At 33.1% G+C, this 21102-nt stretch overlaps 3 protein-coding genes across 3 annotated transcripts in view; 1 reads left to right on the forward strand and 2 right to left on the reverse strand.

Moving 5' to 3' along the window:
- Nucleotides 1-2640: 2640 nt before the first annotated feature.
- Nucleotides 2641-3576, reverse strand: LOC106547079 (olfactory receptor 14C36-like). The gene has a single exon (XM_014064116.1). The coding sequence runs from the start codon at nt 3574-3576 to the stop codon at nt 2641-2643; it is 936 nt and encodes a 311-aa protein (XP_013919591.1).
- Nucleotides 3577-12001: 8425 nt separating this feature from the next.
- Nucleotides 12002-12940, reverse strand: LOC106547078 (olfactory receptor 14A16-like). The gene has a single exon (XM_014064115.1). The coding sequence runs from the start codon at nt 12938-12940 to the stop codon at nt 12002-12004; it is 939 nt and encodes a 312-aa protein (XP_013919590.1).
- Nucleotides 12941-20384: 7444 nt separating this feature from the next.
- Nucleotides 20385-21102, forward strand: part of LOC106547077 (olfactory receptor 14A16-like) — a 951-nt gene continuing 233 nt past the window's right edge. The window contains exon 1 of the mRNA XM_014064114.2: nt 20385-21102. This exon is cut by the window's right edge and continues 233 nt beyond it. Within this exon, the coding sequence (XP_013919589.2) occupies nt 20385-21102 (718 nt within the window).

A 21102-nucleotide genomic window follows, 5' to 3' on the forward strand; every position in this document is an offset into this window, starting at 1 on the left:
CAATTTATAACAGCAAAAGTATAGTTTGATCAGACCAAAAAACATTTATGCCCACATAAAATGACATTTTGTAGATAATTAATCCTGACAAGTCTTAGGCAGGAACTGCAAGGAGTGAGATGTTTTTGCTCCATTCTTTGATTCTTTGCTTCTGTATATAGTGTATTCTAGTCAACATTAATAGCTATGAATTGACTTATCGTTAATGTCAGGCCAACTAAGTAGTGCAAATCAATAATTACCTATTTAGGAGTGCTGAAACTATTTTAATCGATATTGGCTCTAAGAAGTTATATAGGTGTCCCATTTTTGTTTCTTAATGAAGTTACCTGGAAATATATACTGTGTGACAAATGCATGCAAAAAATATACAATGTCAATGACAAGAAACAATCCAATAAAAGAATTTCTGATAATTTACTTATTTCTAAACATGCAGAAAACTTCCATGTTATCTTTAGTTGATTGTGTATTTCTTTGGTTGTATTCAAATCATTAACAAATTATTTTATAATTTTTTTCTAAAGGTAGCAAAATGTCTGTCTCTTCTGTTATTTTCAAGCTACTGTAAATACAGCAAAGCAGCAGAAATCTAAAATGAATCAAAAGTTGATACCTTCCCCCTTTTCACATTTATACTTTAGAGGAACAACTATGGCTTGTTGAAGTTAATTGATACTGTGTTTTCAATATTAATATTTTTGGTTTGTTTCTTTTTGTATTTTTTTAAATGTACCTCTATTTTTGTTGATCTGGGAATATGAATAAATAAAAAAGAATAGCATATTAGATACACATTAACAACTGTTTTTTTTTTCCTGCCACAAGCCTTCATTTGAGGTATGGCTTCTAGATAATCACATAGATATCTGTTGTGGCCCAGCAGGAGCCGTTGGAGCTGCCACCAGACTCCGACAGCGAGGGACCCTATGAGTCGGCCCTGGAGGATGTCGATGACCCTGGACAGGGTTCTGACTCCGAGCAGGACGCAGAGAGACTGGTTGGCCACCAGGTGGTGCCTGAGCCTTGGATCAGTGGGGAGGAGACAAGGGAGAGTGATCCCGAAACCAGCAGTTAGTTGTCCCTGGATGCACACCATCGAAGAGCTACTCGGCGTCAAGAACAATTACGCAGTCACAGGAGATAATTGTGCTCAGCTGGTGGTCATTAGGCTCCTCTCCAGACTATAAAAAGACTGCTTGTGACATGCCCCTCTTGCAGAAGTCAACGCATTGACTAAAGAGAACGTAACTAACTTGGCAGGCTGAATGCTGCCAAGATTTGTCTGAATTGCTGCCAAGGTTTGTCGGACTTCCTGTCAAGGTCCTTATCTGTTTCTTTGCTTGGCTTTCAGCCACCGAGATTGTGGCTTCTTGGTATTAAAAGTACATTCTAGTTAAGCTTGTCTCGGCTTTCGTTACTGGATGGAGAAGGGGGTCAGAACAGATATCTATATGATCCCTTGCCCTTTGAGCACTTGCTTTTATAAAATGTAGAATACCTTGAAAAGGGTAGAGGAATACTAAATTTAGTATTTAGTCAATAGAGCTGTTCTCAAATCATAACCACTATTGGTCAAGCCCATTGTAGTGTTTTGGTCAAAGGGACCTTCAGGGACAGGGATTATTGATTTGGTAATACAGGAAACTGACCAGGGCAAGAATGAGAAAGGTAGGAATTGAATTCTATCAAATTGCACTCATTAAACATTATGGGGCAATATTATACTATATTCAAAGGACAAAAATATAACAACCTGTATACATTTTGGGCTATGCCATATTTATTGTGAATTGGGATCTGTTTAATGAAGAGTTAACTAGACTTCTTGTCATATACATGATGATCTTCCAAGCGCAGAATATATATTTTAATCCATTATATTTCCAAGAATTAATTCATGACTCTGATCAATAAAATTGATGGACCAACTTTAGCTTTGGACAGTTGTGGAACAAACAACAGTTAAAGAAAACCAGAAAAGAGAAATGTCTAATGAATATACTAGATATACTCATATACTAATAGTAACAAAGTAATACATTACAGAAGTTATAAAAAAACATATGGATATATTTATTACATAAGGGTATCAATTGTCGGAAGGAAAGAAAAATGTAGAAGTAGCATAATATTGTATATGGGAAAAGTATTAAGGCCCAGGAAGGTTCAAATGAAGCTTCCACACAAAATTATTTTATGAAGCCATGTGGTTTTCTCTCATCTAAGAGTAAAATAAATGTTTGCATTCATAGCTTCACTGTGTTTCAAAGGTTTCAGTGCAGATAATACACATGAGTAGAAACAACAATTGAAATTCCAGTTATCCAACATCTAGAAGTGTTAGAACAAGTTCCTGAATGTGTGCAGTGCCTTAGGCAGAACAATCTTAAAGATTTTGCAAATAACAAAAACTGAGATGACAAGCAGAGATATCCATGATGGGGGAAAAAAAGTTAGGATGCCAATTGTGATGATATGCTATGTGACTATATTAGGCATTTTTAATATGTATTATAAACATCATAGCCATCATTTTCACTGAAATACTTTTGATGACATAAAATGTTTTATTGAGACAGATATATCTATTTACCTTGATAAAAAGAATTATTATATCTTTATGTGATAAAATTGGAATTAAGTGAGCTGGGATAAATCCCCCAAATCTAACAGTTTCCACAAAGCAATTTTAATCTCTTTGTTCCTCACACTATAGATGAATGGATTCAATATAGGTGGAATTATGGTATAGATCACAGCAAATGCTATATCAAAATTAGAGGAAGTTTTAGTGGGAGGCCTTTCATAGGCGAGAATTAAACTAAAAATAAAAATGGAAACAACTATGAGGTGAGGAAGACAAGTGGATAATGCTTTTTTAGAAACCTGCTTAGAAGGGATTCTAAGAACTGCCTTAAAGATTTCTCTGTAACTTTCAGTGATGAAAATAAAACATATTAACCCAATGCAACAACCTAATATAAGAAATGCAACCTCAATTTGATATAAATCAGAACAAGACAGTTTCAGTAATTGTGGGATTTCACAGAAGAATTGATTGATATAATTGGAATAAAAGCTGAGGCTAAATGTTCCTGAAGTGTGTAATGTTGCATACAATATGCCACTAACCCATGCACTGATTGCCATCTGAATGCAGGCTCTCTTGTGCATAATTCTTTCATACTGGAGCGGATTGCAGATGGCCACATAGCGATCATATGCCATTACTGTTAGAAGGGCAAGATCTGATCCTGCAAAGAACACATAGAAGAATACTTGAGCAACACATCCAGAATAAGAAATGGATGTGTTGTTCAAGAGAGAATTTGCCATAGATTTGGGAACTGTAACAGAGATGGAACCAAGATCCAACATGGCCAAATTCATCAAGAAAAAATACATGGGTGAATGCAGATGGTAATCAAGGGTCACTGCAATAATGATTGAAAGATTCCCAGATATTGCCACCAAGTACAAAATTAGAAACACAAAGAAATGCATGATCTGCAATTCACGGATCTCTGAGAAGGTCAAGAGGAGAAATTCATCTGTGGAGGTGCAATTAAACATGTTTTCTTGAAGCTCAGTTGTATGCTTCCTGTTGAAGTAACAGAAAAGAAAAATGTTTAATCCAGAGATTGTGATTAAAATTAATCAAGATTAATTTAATCAAATGTATTCCAAGTACTTACTTCTATATTTTTATTAAGAAAACAATGGGAATACATTTTGCACCTATTTATGTCTTTTTGCAGTTTTTTTTAATATATTAAAGTTATGATTTATTTAGCTTACTGCTATAATTTCAGCTATGTAAGTATATGCTGTATGCATGATGTTCCGTTTACTGAAAATAAGAATATAAGAAAATTCTGGGTTTATCTATTACACTCTAAATGGAAGTTGGGGGAAAGCTTCCTTCAGGAGAAATGTAAAGATCACTATTGATAAAAAAATATAAGCCTTTATAAGCATATAACATAATGTTAATGTTTAGAAGAAAGAAATATAGTGAAGGGAAATTAAGAGCAAAGAAGAAGAATATCTACAGCTACTACAGATTTACAAAAGAAAGAAGAAAAAACAGTGAGGTATTCAATTATTCATATTTTTATTTTAAAATATTTTCTAAACAATTATGTTACTTGGGTATGTACCCATTTGTATAAAATTGTATATCACATTGCCAAAATTAGTCTCCTACCATTCCATTACTCCAATAAATTACATTATTTGTAGTGTTGTTTAGAATTTTTCTTAGTCTTTAAAGTGATAACAGGGACAGCTAGCATTTAAAGGTAATTTTGGTACTGTAAATGTGAATCTGACACATTTCATCATAAAATTAAAACTCAAATTAGAATCTCTCTCATTCTATACTTTTTTTGGTCATCCTGAGAGAAGTTAGAAATGTTTTATTGCTTACAAAGTTATGTGGTTGAACTGTTTTCTATAATATTATCTCTTTGTATAAAGTATAAAATGGTACAATATAAAATTGTTTATGTATATAAGTGTGTATATCTGTCTTAGTTTGTTCTTTGATGTTACAATCAAAGTTTACATTTTGTTAGTTTTAATCCAAACTAAATGCAATAAACTCATACTTTCTGACCATTTTTTTAAAAAATATAGTACAAATGTGTGAGTAATCTTCAAGCTACAAGCAATAAAATGGAAAATTCAAGTACATAGATGAAAATACTACAATGCTAAGTTATCTCCCGGGTTATTGAAAACTATTTAGATTCCATAAACAACGACTAAATTGCCAGAAATAGCTATGCACAGACATGCTTTTTTTTTGTACAAAATTATCTCATATGAAATTAAATGCACACTCTAAAAATTTTACAGAATAATAAAACATTTCTTTCTAATGTGGTTATAGTCTATTTTTCATCTGAAACTACAAGACAATGTTTGCACCTGAATGCAAACTTTCACTTTAGGAGTGAAAAGAGATAAAATTCAATTACCAACATATTGATAAATTATCCTATTAGACTAATGATTGAATGATGAAGGGAAAAAGAATAATTCTGAGTATCATCAACCTCCTTCACTCTAATAGAAAAGAACCAACTGCATTTTTACATATGTTAAGTTTTAAACAAATGTTAAACAAAAGTGTTTATGCTGAATTCCAAAACAATAGAAATAATATAGTTTAAAGAGCAAAGAAATGACTTTTTAGAGGTTCCAATATGAGTAAAATATTTTAGTGTAAATCCTTAAATTGTTCATTTTACTTTTATATTCATAACAAAGATGAATGTAATAGGGGATGCATTTTACTTTAATACTTATATTCTCCTTTATCTTGAGTGTGGATAATGCTAAGGCTTTATCTATTAAAATCATGAAGATACACATAATACATATTCACACATTCCTATCTCCTAATATATTTTATAATTATGTTTTCTAAGCAGAAATTGCATTCACTAAGATTTTCTGAATCCTTTGTAAAACTTTTTTTCAATAGAAAGTTCATTTTTACCTCTGGTTGCTTTTTAATTACTTGTATAATTTATCTCCATTATTTTTCTTTGAGAGAGCCAGTCTAATGTAGTGGTCCAGGCTAGGAGATCATGAGTTCTGGTTCTATCTTGGGCACAAAGCTACGTGGGTGGCATTGGACCAGTCACTCTCCTCCAGTTACCAGGAGTCAACACTGGTTTGAAGGCACAAAGAAAGACATGGATAGATATATAGTCTCATAGATAGATAGATAGATAGATAGATAGATAGATAGATAGATGGATGGATGGATGGATGGATGGATGGATGGATGGATGGATGGATGGATGGATGGATGGATGGACGGACGGACGGATAGATATAGAGATAGAGATAGATAGATATAGATATATAGATATATGAGACTATATATATATATATATATATTCACCCCTTCCTTTGATTGCTATTTAAAAAGTTGTATACATAAAGATAGCAATTTAAACTTTGTTATTAAGCTCCTTAGAGACCAGCACACAATAATTACAATGATATGTTCTCCCCTTGTACAGGAGAATTGTCTACAGAGAGAAAAAAATCTATGGGATAATTTGTCATTGCTATTATATATCAGTATATGAAGTATTTGATTATATTAAATTTTCATTGGCAAATCATTTAAGTGATGTAAAGATAGGAAATACTAGCGTAACAAACAATGGACTGAAATTATTTGTTTTCATTATTAGATTTATATTCCATTTATCAAATGGTTTTGATAAAGAATCTTCCTTCAGAATGACTGATCAGCCATTTGATAAACTTTTGTAGTTAATGGTAAACTCAATTCTGGTTTTTTTTAAATGACTGATTGTAAATTGAGTTATATTGCCATCAGGTGCCATGTTGTTGTTGTTGTTGTTGTTGTTGTTGTTATGGCAGTCATTTGTTTTTAATCCTATGTTTCATACCTTGAGTTATAAGTGGAGAAAGATGGCTAAAAGTAAATATTAGACTGATTTTTTTAATAAAGTAATTCTCAACAAAGAGGAACCACATTGCCTCAAATGCTAGTGATTCCACTGTTTAGTTTTTATTCATTTTATAATGTATAATGTAACCAACTTTAGAAATAAGCATCCGCTTAAATGTTTGAGTAAAATATACATATTGATTCCTTAGTTAAAGTACACTAGGAAGTAAGTATAGTTCTTATGTACTAAAATTGGCTATAGAGATGGTTTACACTACAAGGTTTTTAAGGAATTGGGTTTCCAGCCTGAGCAGGTGTTGGACTAGAAGATTTACAAGGTCCCTTCCAACTCTGACATTTTTATTCTGAGAGGTTTCGATTTTAAGGTATCAGACTAGAAACCAAGAGACCATGAATTTTAGTCCTGGGCATAGGACTAAAATTACTAGGACATAGTAATGTTGAGGGAGTGCAGGCAGCCACACTCCCTCAACCCTAAAAATAAAGCAATGACAAAACAGTTCTGAAATCTTGACAAGAAAACTCAAGGATTTGTCTAGGCAGTCTTCAGGAGTCAACAGTGACATGAAAGCAAAAAAAAAAAAAATGCAGGTGAAGCTCCTGAAAAATCAATCTTTGAGACATTTTTTGTTGCTAATTTCAATTCTCAAGTAGGCATATTGGTGAGTGTCTAATTATTTTAAGCAATATGCCACAGCACACAAATCTGTACACCCAATCAATAAACTGCATATCTGCATTACTAACCTATTGGCATGTCTTTATTGGGCCAACTCAAGTTATATAATGAAGCAGAACTACATAACTGTATGAAGAGCATTTGGATTGTGCTCAACTTATGACTGGTCACATAGCGAATGTTCAAAATTCTGACAAAGCTATTTATGCCCCAAATTCAAAACATACACTGCAGGCATTGGGTTGCATTTATCTTTATTTGCAGGATCCAGTGATCACGTGGTCATAATTTTTTACATAATTTTTTGCTGAAACCCGAATTACTTCCAGTTTTGGGCAAAACTGGCTTTATACTCGTTGGTTCATTTAACAACTGTGAGGTTCACTTAACTATGATGGTAGTGACTTTATGATCACAATATTTGCTTAATGACCTCTGCAAAAAAAAGATGAATAAAATGGGTCATCACATTACTGACTTGCTTTACGACCTTCATGAATAATGACCGTAATCGGCATCATCCATTTTGTGGTAACTTTTTCTTGAAGAATTTTTTTTTAATGAACACAAACAGACAAAAAAACAACAACCACAAAACCATCTTCCATTACAAATTGTAGAAAGTGTGACGGTTGGTTACCAAAAACTTCTGTGCATCCCTTCCATAGTCATCACCTATAATTCATATCGAATCACATATTTTTAAATCAAGTATGCAGTATTTATATACATTGTTTTCATCATACCTCAGCCTTCATTTGATTGTAATTGTTTTTACATCCTTTTATACGGAATATTCCAATTTAGAGCAAAACCACATAATGGCATTCCATTAACTCCTCCCAACATCCTACAATAAAATTGCATCTTTATAACATGTTCTAAATAAAAAAAAATGATTATGTTTAATTTCTAAACTTCCTTTCATAGTCTCCATTTGCAATTTATATAGAATTTCCTCTTAACAAACCAATACATATATATGCATTATTATCATTATCAATCATTTATTTAACTATAACCCTTATCACTTCATTTTATACATAACACTGAGCCGAGGTGGCGCAGTGGTTAAATGCAGCACTGCAGGCTACTGCTAGATCAGCAGTTCAGCGGTTCAAATCTCACCGGCTCAGGGTTGACTCAGCCTTCCATCCTTCCGAGGTGGGTAAAATGAGGACCCGGATTGTTGGGGGCAATATGCTGACTCTCTGTAAACCGCTTAGAGAGGGCTGAAAGCCCTATGAAGCGGTATATAAGTCTACTGCTATTGCTATTGCTATTACTCTAAATTTAACTAAATTTTACTTAATTTTTATTTTCAGCTTTCATTACATCAACCTGCGTCTTTCCAGTAATAGTGCAGTCTTATGTCTCTTGCCATTTGTAGTATTAGCATTCTTATTAATTTCTTGGTAAGTCTTATATAGACTTCTCTTCGCAAGTTATTGTTAATTTCATTTCTTATGTAAACTTGAAACCTTCCATTTGCTTCTTCAATCAGCTTATCTTTAGTTATCACTTGTGCTTCTGATAAAGTTTCTCTCCTTACTTCCATCAATTTCTGTCTCTTTCTTTTTCTTTTGTACTTTGAAGTCTGGGATAAAGTTCCAGTCCCCTTTCCATATTCCACTCTTTTCATTTCCAGCCAGGCTCAGTTTACTATCAATATAAACAGTTTTCTTGTTTCTTTGATTATTTTTTCCTTCAATTTTTAGAACTCTGTCCTCCACTTTTTCCATTTGATAAATATCCTAAATTTTTCCATCAAATTTTACTGTGCTGTGTTCTATATTACCCAGTCTCTTCTCATTTTTTTCTGTTACTGCTAAAATCTTTTGTATTCCAACAAAACATAATTATTTGGAATGTTAAGTTTTCTTTTTCTTGTTGCACCATTTTCCAATTTCTAAACACTGTGACTATAACATTTGAAGCATTTTGTTAGATTTGAAGCAAGTTCATTTATAATCTTTCAAAGTCAAGGTCTCTCCTCTCTCCTCTCCAGCTATTGAAAGAGCTCCCAAAGAGCACCTGTATAAACAATGCATGCTGTTCCCGCTATCACTCACAGTAAACAAGCTGGGAGACTTGAAGTGTAAAACAAAGGATCAAAGGGAAGAAAAAAACAACAATACTTCCAAACTCCAGTCTCCAAGTGGCAGTGTTACTTCCTTTCCTTCTATTGTTAAAGACCTCTTTGTATTCCTTTTAATATCTTCTTTAAGACTTAACTCATTAAGTCAGTTTCTTGTTTCTGGAAGTGCCATCTTGTGCCACAATTACCTGAAACACTTGGATCATTATTCACAGAAGTAATTGGAACAATTACTGACTTGAGATCTGTCAAAATAATTTCCATAGAATTTGTGGAATTTAGGATTCAAAAGGAAGTTCTCCAGCTGGACAGATGTAGGGGATGTGAGCTCTGAAGAGCCTCACATGAACCCTGTCTGACAAACCAACTCCAGGGATCCTTTTTTGGATCAGAACCCCGCCCCTGGAGTGGGGGCAAAGAAGGGGAAGCATCTGATCAGAACCAGGGGGAGGCAACAGGTCCCTCGCAAGTTGGAGATTTTCCCTCTGAATTGGAGTAGGGGTGGCAAGAAGCTGGCTTCCAGCCAAAACAACTGAACAGGAGATGAAAGTCTGGTAAAAAAATTCATTTAACTCACAGTCATAAATCAAAACATGGAAAAGGCAATGAATCTCAAGAGTACAAATAATATTAATAGACAGATCTGGATTTTGGCAAAAGGAAAGAAAAAAAAAGAAAATGGAGGTGGAAACACTGGACCCCAAAAGGAAATATTTGTTTGAAACAATTCAGACAGAAATGGAGAAAGCAGAGATGTGACAAACCCACTCAAATACAAACTCTAAATTTGGTTTTGGATTTGAAATAGAAACCAAACATTCCGAAGGAATTACTTCATCCGAAAGTCTTCCAACTAATATATCTTAAGCAACTCCAATTAATGAGAGGTGTAATGCAACAATGGAGAAAGATCAAGAAAAAAGCACTACTTTATCACTGACAACTGATAACCTAATCTTGCCTGGGCACAAAGTTCTAATTAGCCAACTGCTATAAATCAGAACTTGAAAAAGCAGGAGGCGAAAGAAACATACCCGGGTTTGGCTGTATGCAAGTGTGTTCCAATTGATACATTTTGAGCAACTATGGCCAACGAGAGGTGGAGAGTGGCAAGGGGAAAAATAATAACAAGGTCAAGAGCTGGGAAAATACGAAGTTTTTTTCCTTTTTTTCTGCAAAAGATCAAGATGGCTCCAGCTTCTCTTCTATTTTCATATTAGTTGAAAATTTAAGGTTGACCAGACCTTTTGAATAAGATCTGTATAACTAACTGCAATTTTGGAACTGGACATTAAGGAAGAACAAAAGACCAAGATGGCTCCCATTGTTCTTCTCCACAGCAGCTGAATTAGATAAATTTAAGTTGGACCCGAACTCTGAAATAAGAACTGTATAATTAACTGTAACTTTGGAACTAGACATTATGGAAAGATGGGAATTTGAAGAACTACATGAAATTACAAAGAAATATGCATACATCATTAAAATCAAGCCTAAATAGAATTCTGAATTCAGCAGGTTTTTAAAGAAGAAGGAAGAAGGCGGAGAGATAATGAAGGGGTAGAAGTGATTGGAAATAAAAAGCAGACAAAAAATGCTATTGTTTGATCATAACTTGACTCTGTGCATCAGTTGGGATAAAGATTGATCTCTACACCACTAATCCTTCCTGTGTGCAAAAATTACATGATGATGTTGAGAAACAGTTATAAAAAATTAAACTTATTTTATATATGATGACTTTGGCAGAGAATGATCTTGTTCTTTTAAAAAATTTGTAACATTTAATACTGGTGAGCCCTGTTGTATTTTATTATTATGCTGTGTTTTGCTCTCAAGCCTGTGGTCCTGGGTAAATATTTCAGAAGACAAATAAAAAGCTCTATATATGTTATTTCAATGATTACAATTACAATGGTATTGTAATTACTGATATATTAATGTGGGTGTTGGAGCTTTGGAGTGATGACTTCAATACACCAGGGTCTCCAATTTGAGGGTCATCATTAAATCTTATCTAAAAAAAACCCTTCAATTTAAGACTATAAATTAACTATTCATTACATCTTTGTGACACCTTTTGGCCCTGTTCAATTGTGATTTGCAGAATCAAGTATCTGCAAGTATGACAACTTTTTTTTGCTGAGGCTGAAAGTGACTATGCCCAAGGTCGTCCATCTGGCTTATGCCTAAAATAGGACTAATGCCTATGGTCTCCTCTTTTCTAATCTGATGCCTTTACCATTTCAGAAAATTGGTGTACAGCCGTACATTAAATTTGAAGAGTTTGTATTATTGTATAAAGATTGAATGCTGACATTTCTATATAAACTTGTTTGTGGAATGTTTGGAAATGTTGGCATATTCTTTAGTGCAGATGCAGTGATTTCTATATTCTTTGATGCCAGTAAAAAACTTTGTTGTAAACATCCAATTGCTTTGGTTCCTTAAAAATGGTAGATTTTTTTCATAAAATCCCTTGATGTTTTTTTTTTTTTGGACAGGTGGAGGAGGACAAACTCAACATAGAGCTTAAAAAAAACCCAATAACCTTTATTTTCTTTTTTGTCCTTACCTCAAGACATAGCAGTACAAACCACACAAAATTGATCAATTACATATTGAAAACATATATTCTTTATATAGGCAAAAGAATCTGTTTTTTTCCTAGTGTAGATGTTTGTTTTATTTTAACAGGAAATCCTGCACAAATCAAAATGTAATTTATTGGTTTGACTAACTCTAAACTAAATATGACTTTTTAGTGGACATGAAAAGAAGCCTTCTTAGAAGGAAGATGTTTCCTTAGTGCTGTTTTGATTTGTTTATTTCTCAAGCTGTAGATGATTGGGTTCATCAGTGGTGGAACCACAGAATAGATTGCAGAAGCTACCAAATTAAGATTATGTGATGAGTTTGAGGTAGGCTTCAGATAGGCAAATGAAGTTGTGAAAAGAAATAAGGAGACTGCAAGGAAATGTGGTGAACAAGTGGAAATGGTTTTCTTCTTTCCCTGAATGGAGGGGATTCTTGTCACTGCTCTGAAGATTTTTGCATATGAAAAAATTATAAAACAAAAGCTCATAAATGATAAACATGCACCAATGAGATGGACCACACTTTCAATGACATTACTACCAGAACAAGATATTTTAAGTAACTGTGGGATTTCACAGAAAAATTGATCAATGATTTTTGAACAGAAAGTCATTGTAAAGGTGCCAACAGTGTGCAACAGTGCATACAAAAGGGCAGCAATCCATGAAATGATTGCCATATGGATACAGGTCTCCTTATTCATCACAGTTTCATAATATAAAGGACTACAGATGGCAACATACCGATCATATGCCATTACAGTCAGGAAAGCAAAATCACTTGCCATGAAAAAGATCAGGAAAAATACTTGGCTGACACATTCAGAATAAGAAATCCATTGTGTGTTGAAAAGTGAATTGAATATAGATTTAGGAATAGTTACAGAAACAAACCCTATGTCTGCAAGAGATAAATTCATCAGAAAGAAATACATGGGTTTATGGAGGTGGCATTCAAAACCTATGGCAATAATGATAAGGCTGTTTCCCACCAGAACTCCTAAATATATGGCAAGAGAAATCACACTGTATATAATCTGAAAATTCCGTATTTCAGAAAATCCAAGAAGTAGAAATGCATTCACTCTGGTTGTGTTGGACATTCCACCTTAATATTCACTGTGGGTAAAAGACAAAAGATTAAATAATTTCAGAAATGTCTTTATTTGTTCTACATATAAATGTCTTCATTTATTCTACATTCTAGTTAATTTTATTCTTTGGCTACAAAGAAGACACAATCTAAGTGGATTTACAAACCAGGACTATATTGCATAGGAAGCTGCAACCAGTCAGCAGAATTTAGAGATGAATGAAGTCTGGAATCAAAGCTAATGGATCCAATAATATAGTAGACAGATAAGTGGATAAATCCAACAAACACAGCACTAGTAAACAGCCATTTTTCTAGCAACCAGAATCCTATAACTGAAGATTTTAACCCTGTAGTCTCAGAGCCTGCCTAAGGCTGAAGTTAATAAATAAAATAGGGTATTATAAAGTTAATACTTTTAAACAATTTATTCACAAATATATATTATGGAACTCTTCATGGGATCTGGGATTGAGCAGGGAATTTTACTTGAGTAAATGCAAATGCATTATTCATTATTATTCATCCAGATCTCCTAGGTGAACCTGCAGAAGATGGATAAAGCAGATCAGTTGTCAGCTGAATGTTGATGAGGGCTTATATATTAAGTATTTCACGTACAATAATTATTTTATCTGCCAACAAACAAAATGCATTACCTAATATGAAAAATATTACAAGATTTGGACAAATATTGAGAATATTGTTTTTTGGGTTTTTTAAAATTAATATTTCTAAACTCTAGAATTATATTCTTAAAAATAGTTCAATAGGCCAATTGTTAATGGACAACTCTTATAGCTATGTAATGTGGAAAATAGGGGAAAATACACAAATATCTAATATTTTTCTCTGAAAAATGGTCACATTGTATACATATGTAAACATGACATTGGCTAGAACAAGTAAGTTAGAAAATATCAATGATACCTCAAATTTAAAGTGTAACCTTTTTTGGGATGGTGATTTGATTTGATTCTTGATCATTTTCTGGTTCTTTATGAAACTTTTTATTTGTTGCCAGTAATAAAAACAACAAAAACTAAATATATAGTTGTTATGGGTTGTAATTGTTTCTGTGGGACCATAGATATACACATATAATACTTGATAAAAGTATTCTAAAAGGAAACATTTGACATTATTGAATTATCAATAAATTACACAATGATCAATAGGTATGTTGAGAACACTAGTGGAAACACCAACATATCTTCTGGAATATATGCTGAGACTATGGAGAAATAGCCATTTGGCCACTGATCACATAGTGAACAGCTAGATCTCTCCCTCCCTCTCTCCCTCTCTCTCTCACTCTCACAAACTTAACAGATGTTGTTCACACACATTCCAGAAATGTTAGTTTTCTTTCTTAGCAAACAATGTTTAATTTGCCTAGAACCAGTGGCGGGATTCAGCCAGTTCGCACCACTTCGGAGAACCAGTTGTTAACTTTCTGAGAGGTTTGGTGAACTGGTTGTTGGAAGAAATCATTAGGGCAGAGAACCAGTTGTTAAATTATTTGAATCCCATCACTGTCTGTAATTATTTTGGTTCCTTTCCTTTTGAACATATTCTCTGTATATTTTCTTTTCCCCAATAGACATTAATCCATATTGTTTACAATAATTGGAATATTGCCAAGGTAGGATTTATATTAATAGATTTATACATATACAATCCTTAGCTCAGAAGAATTGAGAAGTTTAAGTATAAAATTCATATTCTTAAAGGCTGGTTTAAGTATAAACTACCATTAATTGGAATATATTTTTCATGCACCATTAAAAACATTTACAGCTTATAACAATGTGTACTTGTTAAACATCACATTATTCATGCTACAGAAATGATTGAAGGAAAGAATAGTGGAAAGGGAGAAGAAGAGAATTATGTATTCAGAAAGGCAAAAGAAAAAAGAAATGGTAAATTATTAAGGAGAAGAGGAAGAAGTCTTGGATTTCCAACTTACAAAAATATTTTTTCACATCTCTTTTGTCCTGTCTCTTTCTTTACTTAGCAGTTTATAATATCAATTTGTTTCCCTTTTACCATCCTTGTATGATGGGTGGACATCAAGTGGTACATAAATTAACAAATATCTACCTGACCTTCTAATGCAGTAGAGTTCTAAGTTTTGTTCACTAATACTGACATTTGTACTCCCTAGAGCTCTGACCAATTTAGCAGAAATTAATGATAACTAATTACTGTACAATGGGGATAAGGAAAAAACCACTTTGCAATAATGGTATTTTGGTGTCTTTAACTGAACTAATTATAAAACGGGTCATATATTAGAAATGATAGAGGGGAAATACTCATTGGTATGAGTATACCACCAAGTTGGGAAAATAATCTTATTAAACTGTTTTGCATTGCATTAAATTAAAGTATATAGCAGCATGTAATATTTTGTCTTAATCTCACTTAAAAATTGGAATGTGTTTCTTAAGTGCACCATTTAATGCAAAACATGATGCTCATGCTGAAAATCTGTTCTGTTTGAAAAATTTGCAAATTGACTTGACTAGAAGTTGGAAAGTCTTTCATAATTCCCCCCTCCCATGTCCTTTTTTCCTCAAAAATAGATATCACTACATGAGTAATCCTATGTAATTAGAACAAAGTATTATTAGATGGAAAAACATAGGTCAGAAGTGTAAAGAGGGTACTACAATAGCTGGATTTTTTAAAAAAAACTTTTCCTTGCAATACTTGGAAATTATACTGTAATTTAAAGTGTCAAATATATAATTTTCAGAAAAATTACTGTGAAAAATTCTACATCCTTTGTGTGAATATGGAATCATCTTATGATATTATTTGTGTATCTGGATATATACTAGGAAACATAATGCACTTGTAGGAAACATTATTGTACTTATATTTTTCCAGATAGACTGCTTTCTCAATAGTAATTATATGTGCATGTACTTGAATGTCAGCATTTCAAAAATGAACTTGTATATGTATTTCATTCTGAATCATATATGGACTTTATTATGAAGATTCTGTGAAGATACATTATGGTCCTTAGTAACAATGAGAATGCAATGGGACAAATGCAATGATTGATAAAAAGATCAAGCTTTTGGATAAGTAGAAATTTATTCTTCCTTTAAGAAAATGAAAAGATATAACTGTCCTCCTTCTAAATTGCCAATTTCTTTAAAAAGAAATGCTAATATCTGTAAATGCCCATTTAACGTTTATTTCCCCTCCAACAATGACATGTTTTGACATGATTTCTTTATTCCTTATGCTATAAATAAATTAATAAACTGCATGTACCACTTAACTAGGCAAAAATTCATAGTATCTTACAAAACAGAAAACCACCTTTGCGAACAAAAACATCAGCATCAAGATGCTAAAAAGCTAATATACTTAAAAGGGAGCCATTTAAAAAGCAACATTGATAATGAATCAGTATAACTACATAGAGGTTCTAAGTTGGGTAGTATAATTATTTAATTGGTTGGTTTACACAATCAGCCAGATGATTAAACTGAATCTGGCATTTTTATCCACATATTGAGTCCTTTCCAAGGACCTGGGATTGTTATTGCTATGGAAAAAGATGAGTTTTATTTGTAAATGCAAATAAACCAGAAAGGTTGTCAGAAGGATTTCTATAAGAAGGCTCCCCCCCCCACCAATCAACTCTATAGGTAGTTGCCTGGTTCCAAATTCATTCAATTAGAGATGCAGCTTAGACACATTTATTATTCTTTATGTTATGAACTACATAGGTCTTAGAAATAAATAACAAAAAAGGGGCTCTCTTTTTGGTTTTCTCTTCAACTCTGTTCTGTTATCCCAACTTGAAAGGCTTTTAGACCGTCATCCCTTGTTTTCTACTGGGAAAAAAAATCCTGTCTTTTCTTTTCCAACCATATGTAATTTTTACCTTTAAACATTTTCTGTAACTATTATTAATAGCATGGGTTCTCTGTATACACTTGTTCTGTGCTGAATACATATTCTGCAAATGAACTTAAATATCATAATTAGGATTAATTCAACAGATTTTTCAAAGGGTTTACACTTAAGTATGCAACTTGTCAGATTTTGATCAAAAGGCAGATGATTCAGCCACTGAAATTCTGCAGTTGACATTCTTATATAATTTAGGAAAAAAGTACCAAAAAAGGAGTGTGCTTTTAAAAAAACAAAATGCCACGTATTTAGTTAACCAGCTATCTAAGAATGTACAGCATATTTACTAGCTAGCTATTCCATTCTAAAGCAAGTTTTTACAGTCATATTTCTTTTCTTTACCTTTTTAATAGTTTAATACTTCTGTATTTCATAATCTGTTTTCAAAACCAATCTATAGCATTATGTTATATTGCCTGCAAAAAATATGTAAATTTATATGATCACATAATTTAATGACATAATTTAAGCAGTCAATAAAATCCATTCTCCTCAAATAAAAAAAAAACTTCCTCAATTGCAGATCAATCTAGCTGGGTGCCTTTAGGCCACTCTTGTTCTCTCAACCTAATTCACCTCACAGGGTTGTTATTGTGAGGAGAATAGGATGCAGAAGGAGTATTACCTAGGTTCACCATTTTGAGTTATTTATGAAAAAAATAGTAAAGGCAGAATTTTAAAAAAGCTAAATAAATATTTTTTTCCAGGATTAATCATCATAACTTTTATCAGAAGCCAGATTGACATAGAATTCCACATTTTCCAAGCTAATTAATGATGGACATTGGGAGTATGCATTACATACATACTTAAATTAGGTACATGAATAACATATTTTTTAAAAAGATCAATTTTACTTGAAACACTTTGGAATTTCCTCCTATATGTTATATAACTGTGCATGACTGTAGAAGGAAATCCATAGATTATTAGAACTTTCTAAGCTTTGTGGCATGTGTGTGTATGTTATGCGAAATATATACATATGATTTTTAAAAATACAGAATATGCGGTGTATATATATGTACGTGCATGAGTGTGTATATACCGTGTTTTCCTGAAAATAAGACAGAGTCTTATTTTCTTTTGACCCCTGAAATAAGCACTTGGCCTTATTTTGAGGGAGGTCTTATTATTTTTGAGGTGCAGTTGCAATATTTTTGGGGAGGGCTTATTTTCAGGAGAGGACTTATTTTAGTGCATGTGCTCAAAAGCCCAATTGGGCTTATTATCCAGGGAGGTCTTATTTTGGGGAAAACAGTGTGTGTGTGTGTGTGTGTGTGTGTGTGTGTGTGTGTGTGTGTGTGTGTATGAGAATGATACAATTCATGCTTGTTCTTCCACTCTGCCAATAAAAAAAAATTGATCTATTTCTAGTATGCATATATGCCCTCGGTATAAATTGTTATCTTGATTATTTCAGAATTGTTATATTTTAAATCTCTTAAATAAGAATTCCCAAGCAGTTGATATGCTTAAACACAATACAGTCCCCCGATGACAATCATTCTGTGCTCTGGAGAAATTCAGCTCACTATTTAAATGTGAAAATATATTACAAACAATTAAGCATACTGGATTTACAACTTTCTATTCTTCAAGGTCAAGAGAAGTATAAAATAGATTATATTAATCTCTTTTAAAAAAAGCAGGTCTAATTGTCACTTTATCAAAGTGCGATTTATCCTTTGTTTTCTTATTTCTTACTTGTCTCTGATAAATGCATATATGCACAGTATATATATATGTATTGTGAGAAACATGAACAAAAATAATATACATTTTCTTTCTGCCATCTCTTTCTTTAGAAATCACAATTTTTCATTTCCTAACAATGAATAAAAAACAGATGAAACACACAAATTAATCAGATCTTAGATGCATTTTGTTACTGGACTGCATTGGACTAGGCTGGAAAAGTATTCATGCAGAAAATCAGTAAGTTATTCCTAAATCTCCCCTGCTCCCATTTAATTAGCTGTTTCTTTAGGCTGTTTTGATATTCTATGTTTCTTCATGGAATGTGAGGAAGCCAAGAAAGGTTCTATTTCATTTTCATGAAAATTCAGTGAGCAGGCTAGCCTGAGGGATCATGACAGGCCAAACTGACTAAACTCCACAATCAAGTAGGGTCATCTTTACACACTTAGTCTATTGACTGGCCACAATTGCAAGTTGGGCTTTAGTTCTTGATGATCATCTAATATTCATCACAATTTAATAATGATGATGATATCAACCTTTCAAACCCTTGGTGCTTAAAACATTAATATGTTTTATGAAAAAATTCAAATGTAACAATATATCACTTATTTTCTTCAAACTGGAAGAATTTCTGTCCAAAATATTGTAGAGAACTATTTTTACCCTTTCACAAGCAGATAAAAGGATTGGGCTAACCTGATTTCAGGGCCAAGCTGTGCCATCAGGAGGGAACATTGTATGAGAGGTATTGGTTTTCTCAAAACAAGAATCTGTCTAGAGCCATTATCCTTCATATAGAATTTTATTGGTCAGATATTACTTCAAACATTCCTTCCATCTTAATTAGTATAGAATAAATCCTCAATAGCTAGAAGAGGATGACTATCATTCTAAGAAATAAAGATCTCCATCTATTTAGAGTTGATTTTAAAAAGTAGTTTGGAGCACATGGGAACAAATGTCTTTAAATGTTTTTAATTTGATGGTTGAAACTATATATTTCATCACTAATTTCTGATCAACGATTCTGACAGAGATATACTTTAGGTTCTTCCAATAGACAGTTTCACTAGAATAGGAAAGACTTTTAATGATTTATTGCCTTCAGTCATTGTTAGCTCTTAGCAACCACAATTCCCCCCCCCCTGTGATAATCTATCCCTAACTTTCAAATCGTCCTATAGTAGTGATTAAAGAGATTTCTCTAATAAGAAAAACACTGAGGATGTGAAGCCTTTCTTTCATGACCATTTTGGTATTCATATTGATGGTGTTTCACTTTATTTACTTAAAGTGTTTTATCTAGGGGGTGGATATTGCTAAAGTTCCATACATAGTTTGTCAACATTCCAGCTGTGGCCCCATAGGAAGCCAAAATGCCATCTCCAAAATTCTGTGATTATGATTTCATGCCTTTATTTTTTAAAAATAAGCAGTAATGAAATTTGAGGGCTTTTGAGAGACAACCTACTTCCATTTCTATTTTTATCACCTCCAAAATTCCCTGAAATGTTCCAGTGTCATTCTACGGAAGTTACTTTTCTAGTCAATATTCAATGGAGATATTTTGGTGGGAACAAGAAGGGGAGCACAACAATTGAGTTGGGAGAAAGTGGAAAGAATGACTTCTTCCCACTATATCTAGAAAGGTTAAACAATGAGTGGGAAAAATGGAACTCCCTTGACTCTCCAAATGATCATATGAGCACATTTTAGTTGTAATACTATAGTAAGTTATTTTAAGCTACTGAATCCATTTTCAATCTGTTTATTTCTCTAGGCACTGTGAAACTATTGCTGTGCATAAAATGTTTCAGAACACATCTGTATCTACATTTTTACTTCTAGAATTCTCAAAGACTTGGGAACTGCAGATTCTTCATTTCACTGTGTTCCTGTTATTATATTTAACAATTGTTACAGGGAACCTTTTAATCATCTCAGCAGTAGCATTTGACCACCATCTTCATACACCATTGTATTTCTTCCTGATGAACTTGGCTATACAGGATTTGTGCTCTATTTCAGTTATTCTTCCCAAATCCATGGTCAATTCCCTCCTGAACACCAGGGATATTTCTTATTTTGGATGTGTTGCTCAGGTTCTTTTCTTTTTCTTTTTTATATCATCAGATTTTTTCCTTCTCACAGTCATGGCATATGACCGGTATATTGCCATCTGTAATCCACTGCACTATGTAATGGTAATGAACAAGCAAGCTTGCACCCAAATGGTTGCTACGGTATGGCTTGCTGGTCTTGCTTATGGGGTTTTACATACCAGTGGAACTTTTGTAATCCCTTTCTGCTCTAATGTGGTAAATCAATTCTTCTGTGAGATCCCCCAGTTACTTAAACTTGCCTGCTCTGACTTATATTTAATTGAAATTGGAGTTGTAGTTGTAAGTGTTGCCATTGGGGTAGGTTGCTGCTGCTTCATTATTGTGACTTATGTACATATCTTCATGACACTCCTTCGAATCCCTTCCATGCAGGGAAGGAAAAAAGCATTTGAAACCTGTCTTC

The sequence above is a fragment of the Thamnophis sirtalis genome, unplaced genomic scaffold (genome assembly GCF_051295495.1).
Source record: "Thamnophis sirtalis isolate CommonGarterSnake01/CBP01778 unplaced genomic scaffold, rThaSir2_p1.2 scaffold_4, whole genome shotgun sequence".
NCBI classification, from domain to species: domain Eukaryota; kingdom Metazoa; phylum Chordata; class Lepidosauria; order Squamata; family Natricidae; genus Thamnophis; species Thamnophis sirtalis.

Coding starts and splice junctions, on each gene's coding strand:
- LOC106547079 (XM_014064116.1), bottom strand. CDS start 3,576: ATGTTTAATTGCACCTCCACAGATGAATTTCTCCTCTTGACCTTCTCA.
- LOC106547078 (XM_014064115.1), bottom strand. CDS start 12,940: ATGTCCAACACAACCAGAGTGAATGCATTTCTACTTCTTGGATTTTCT.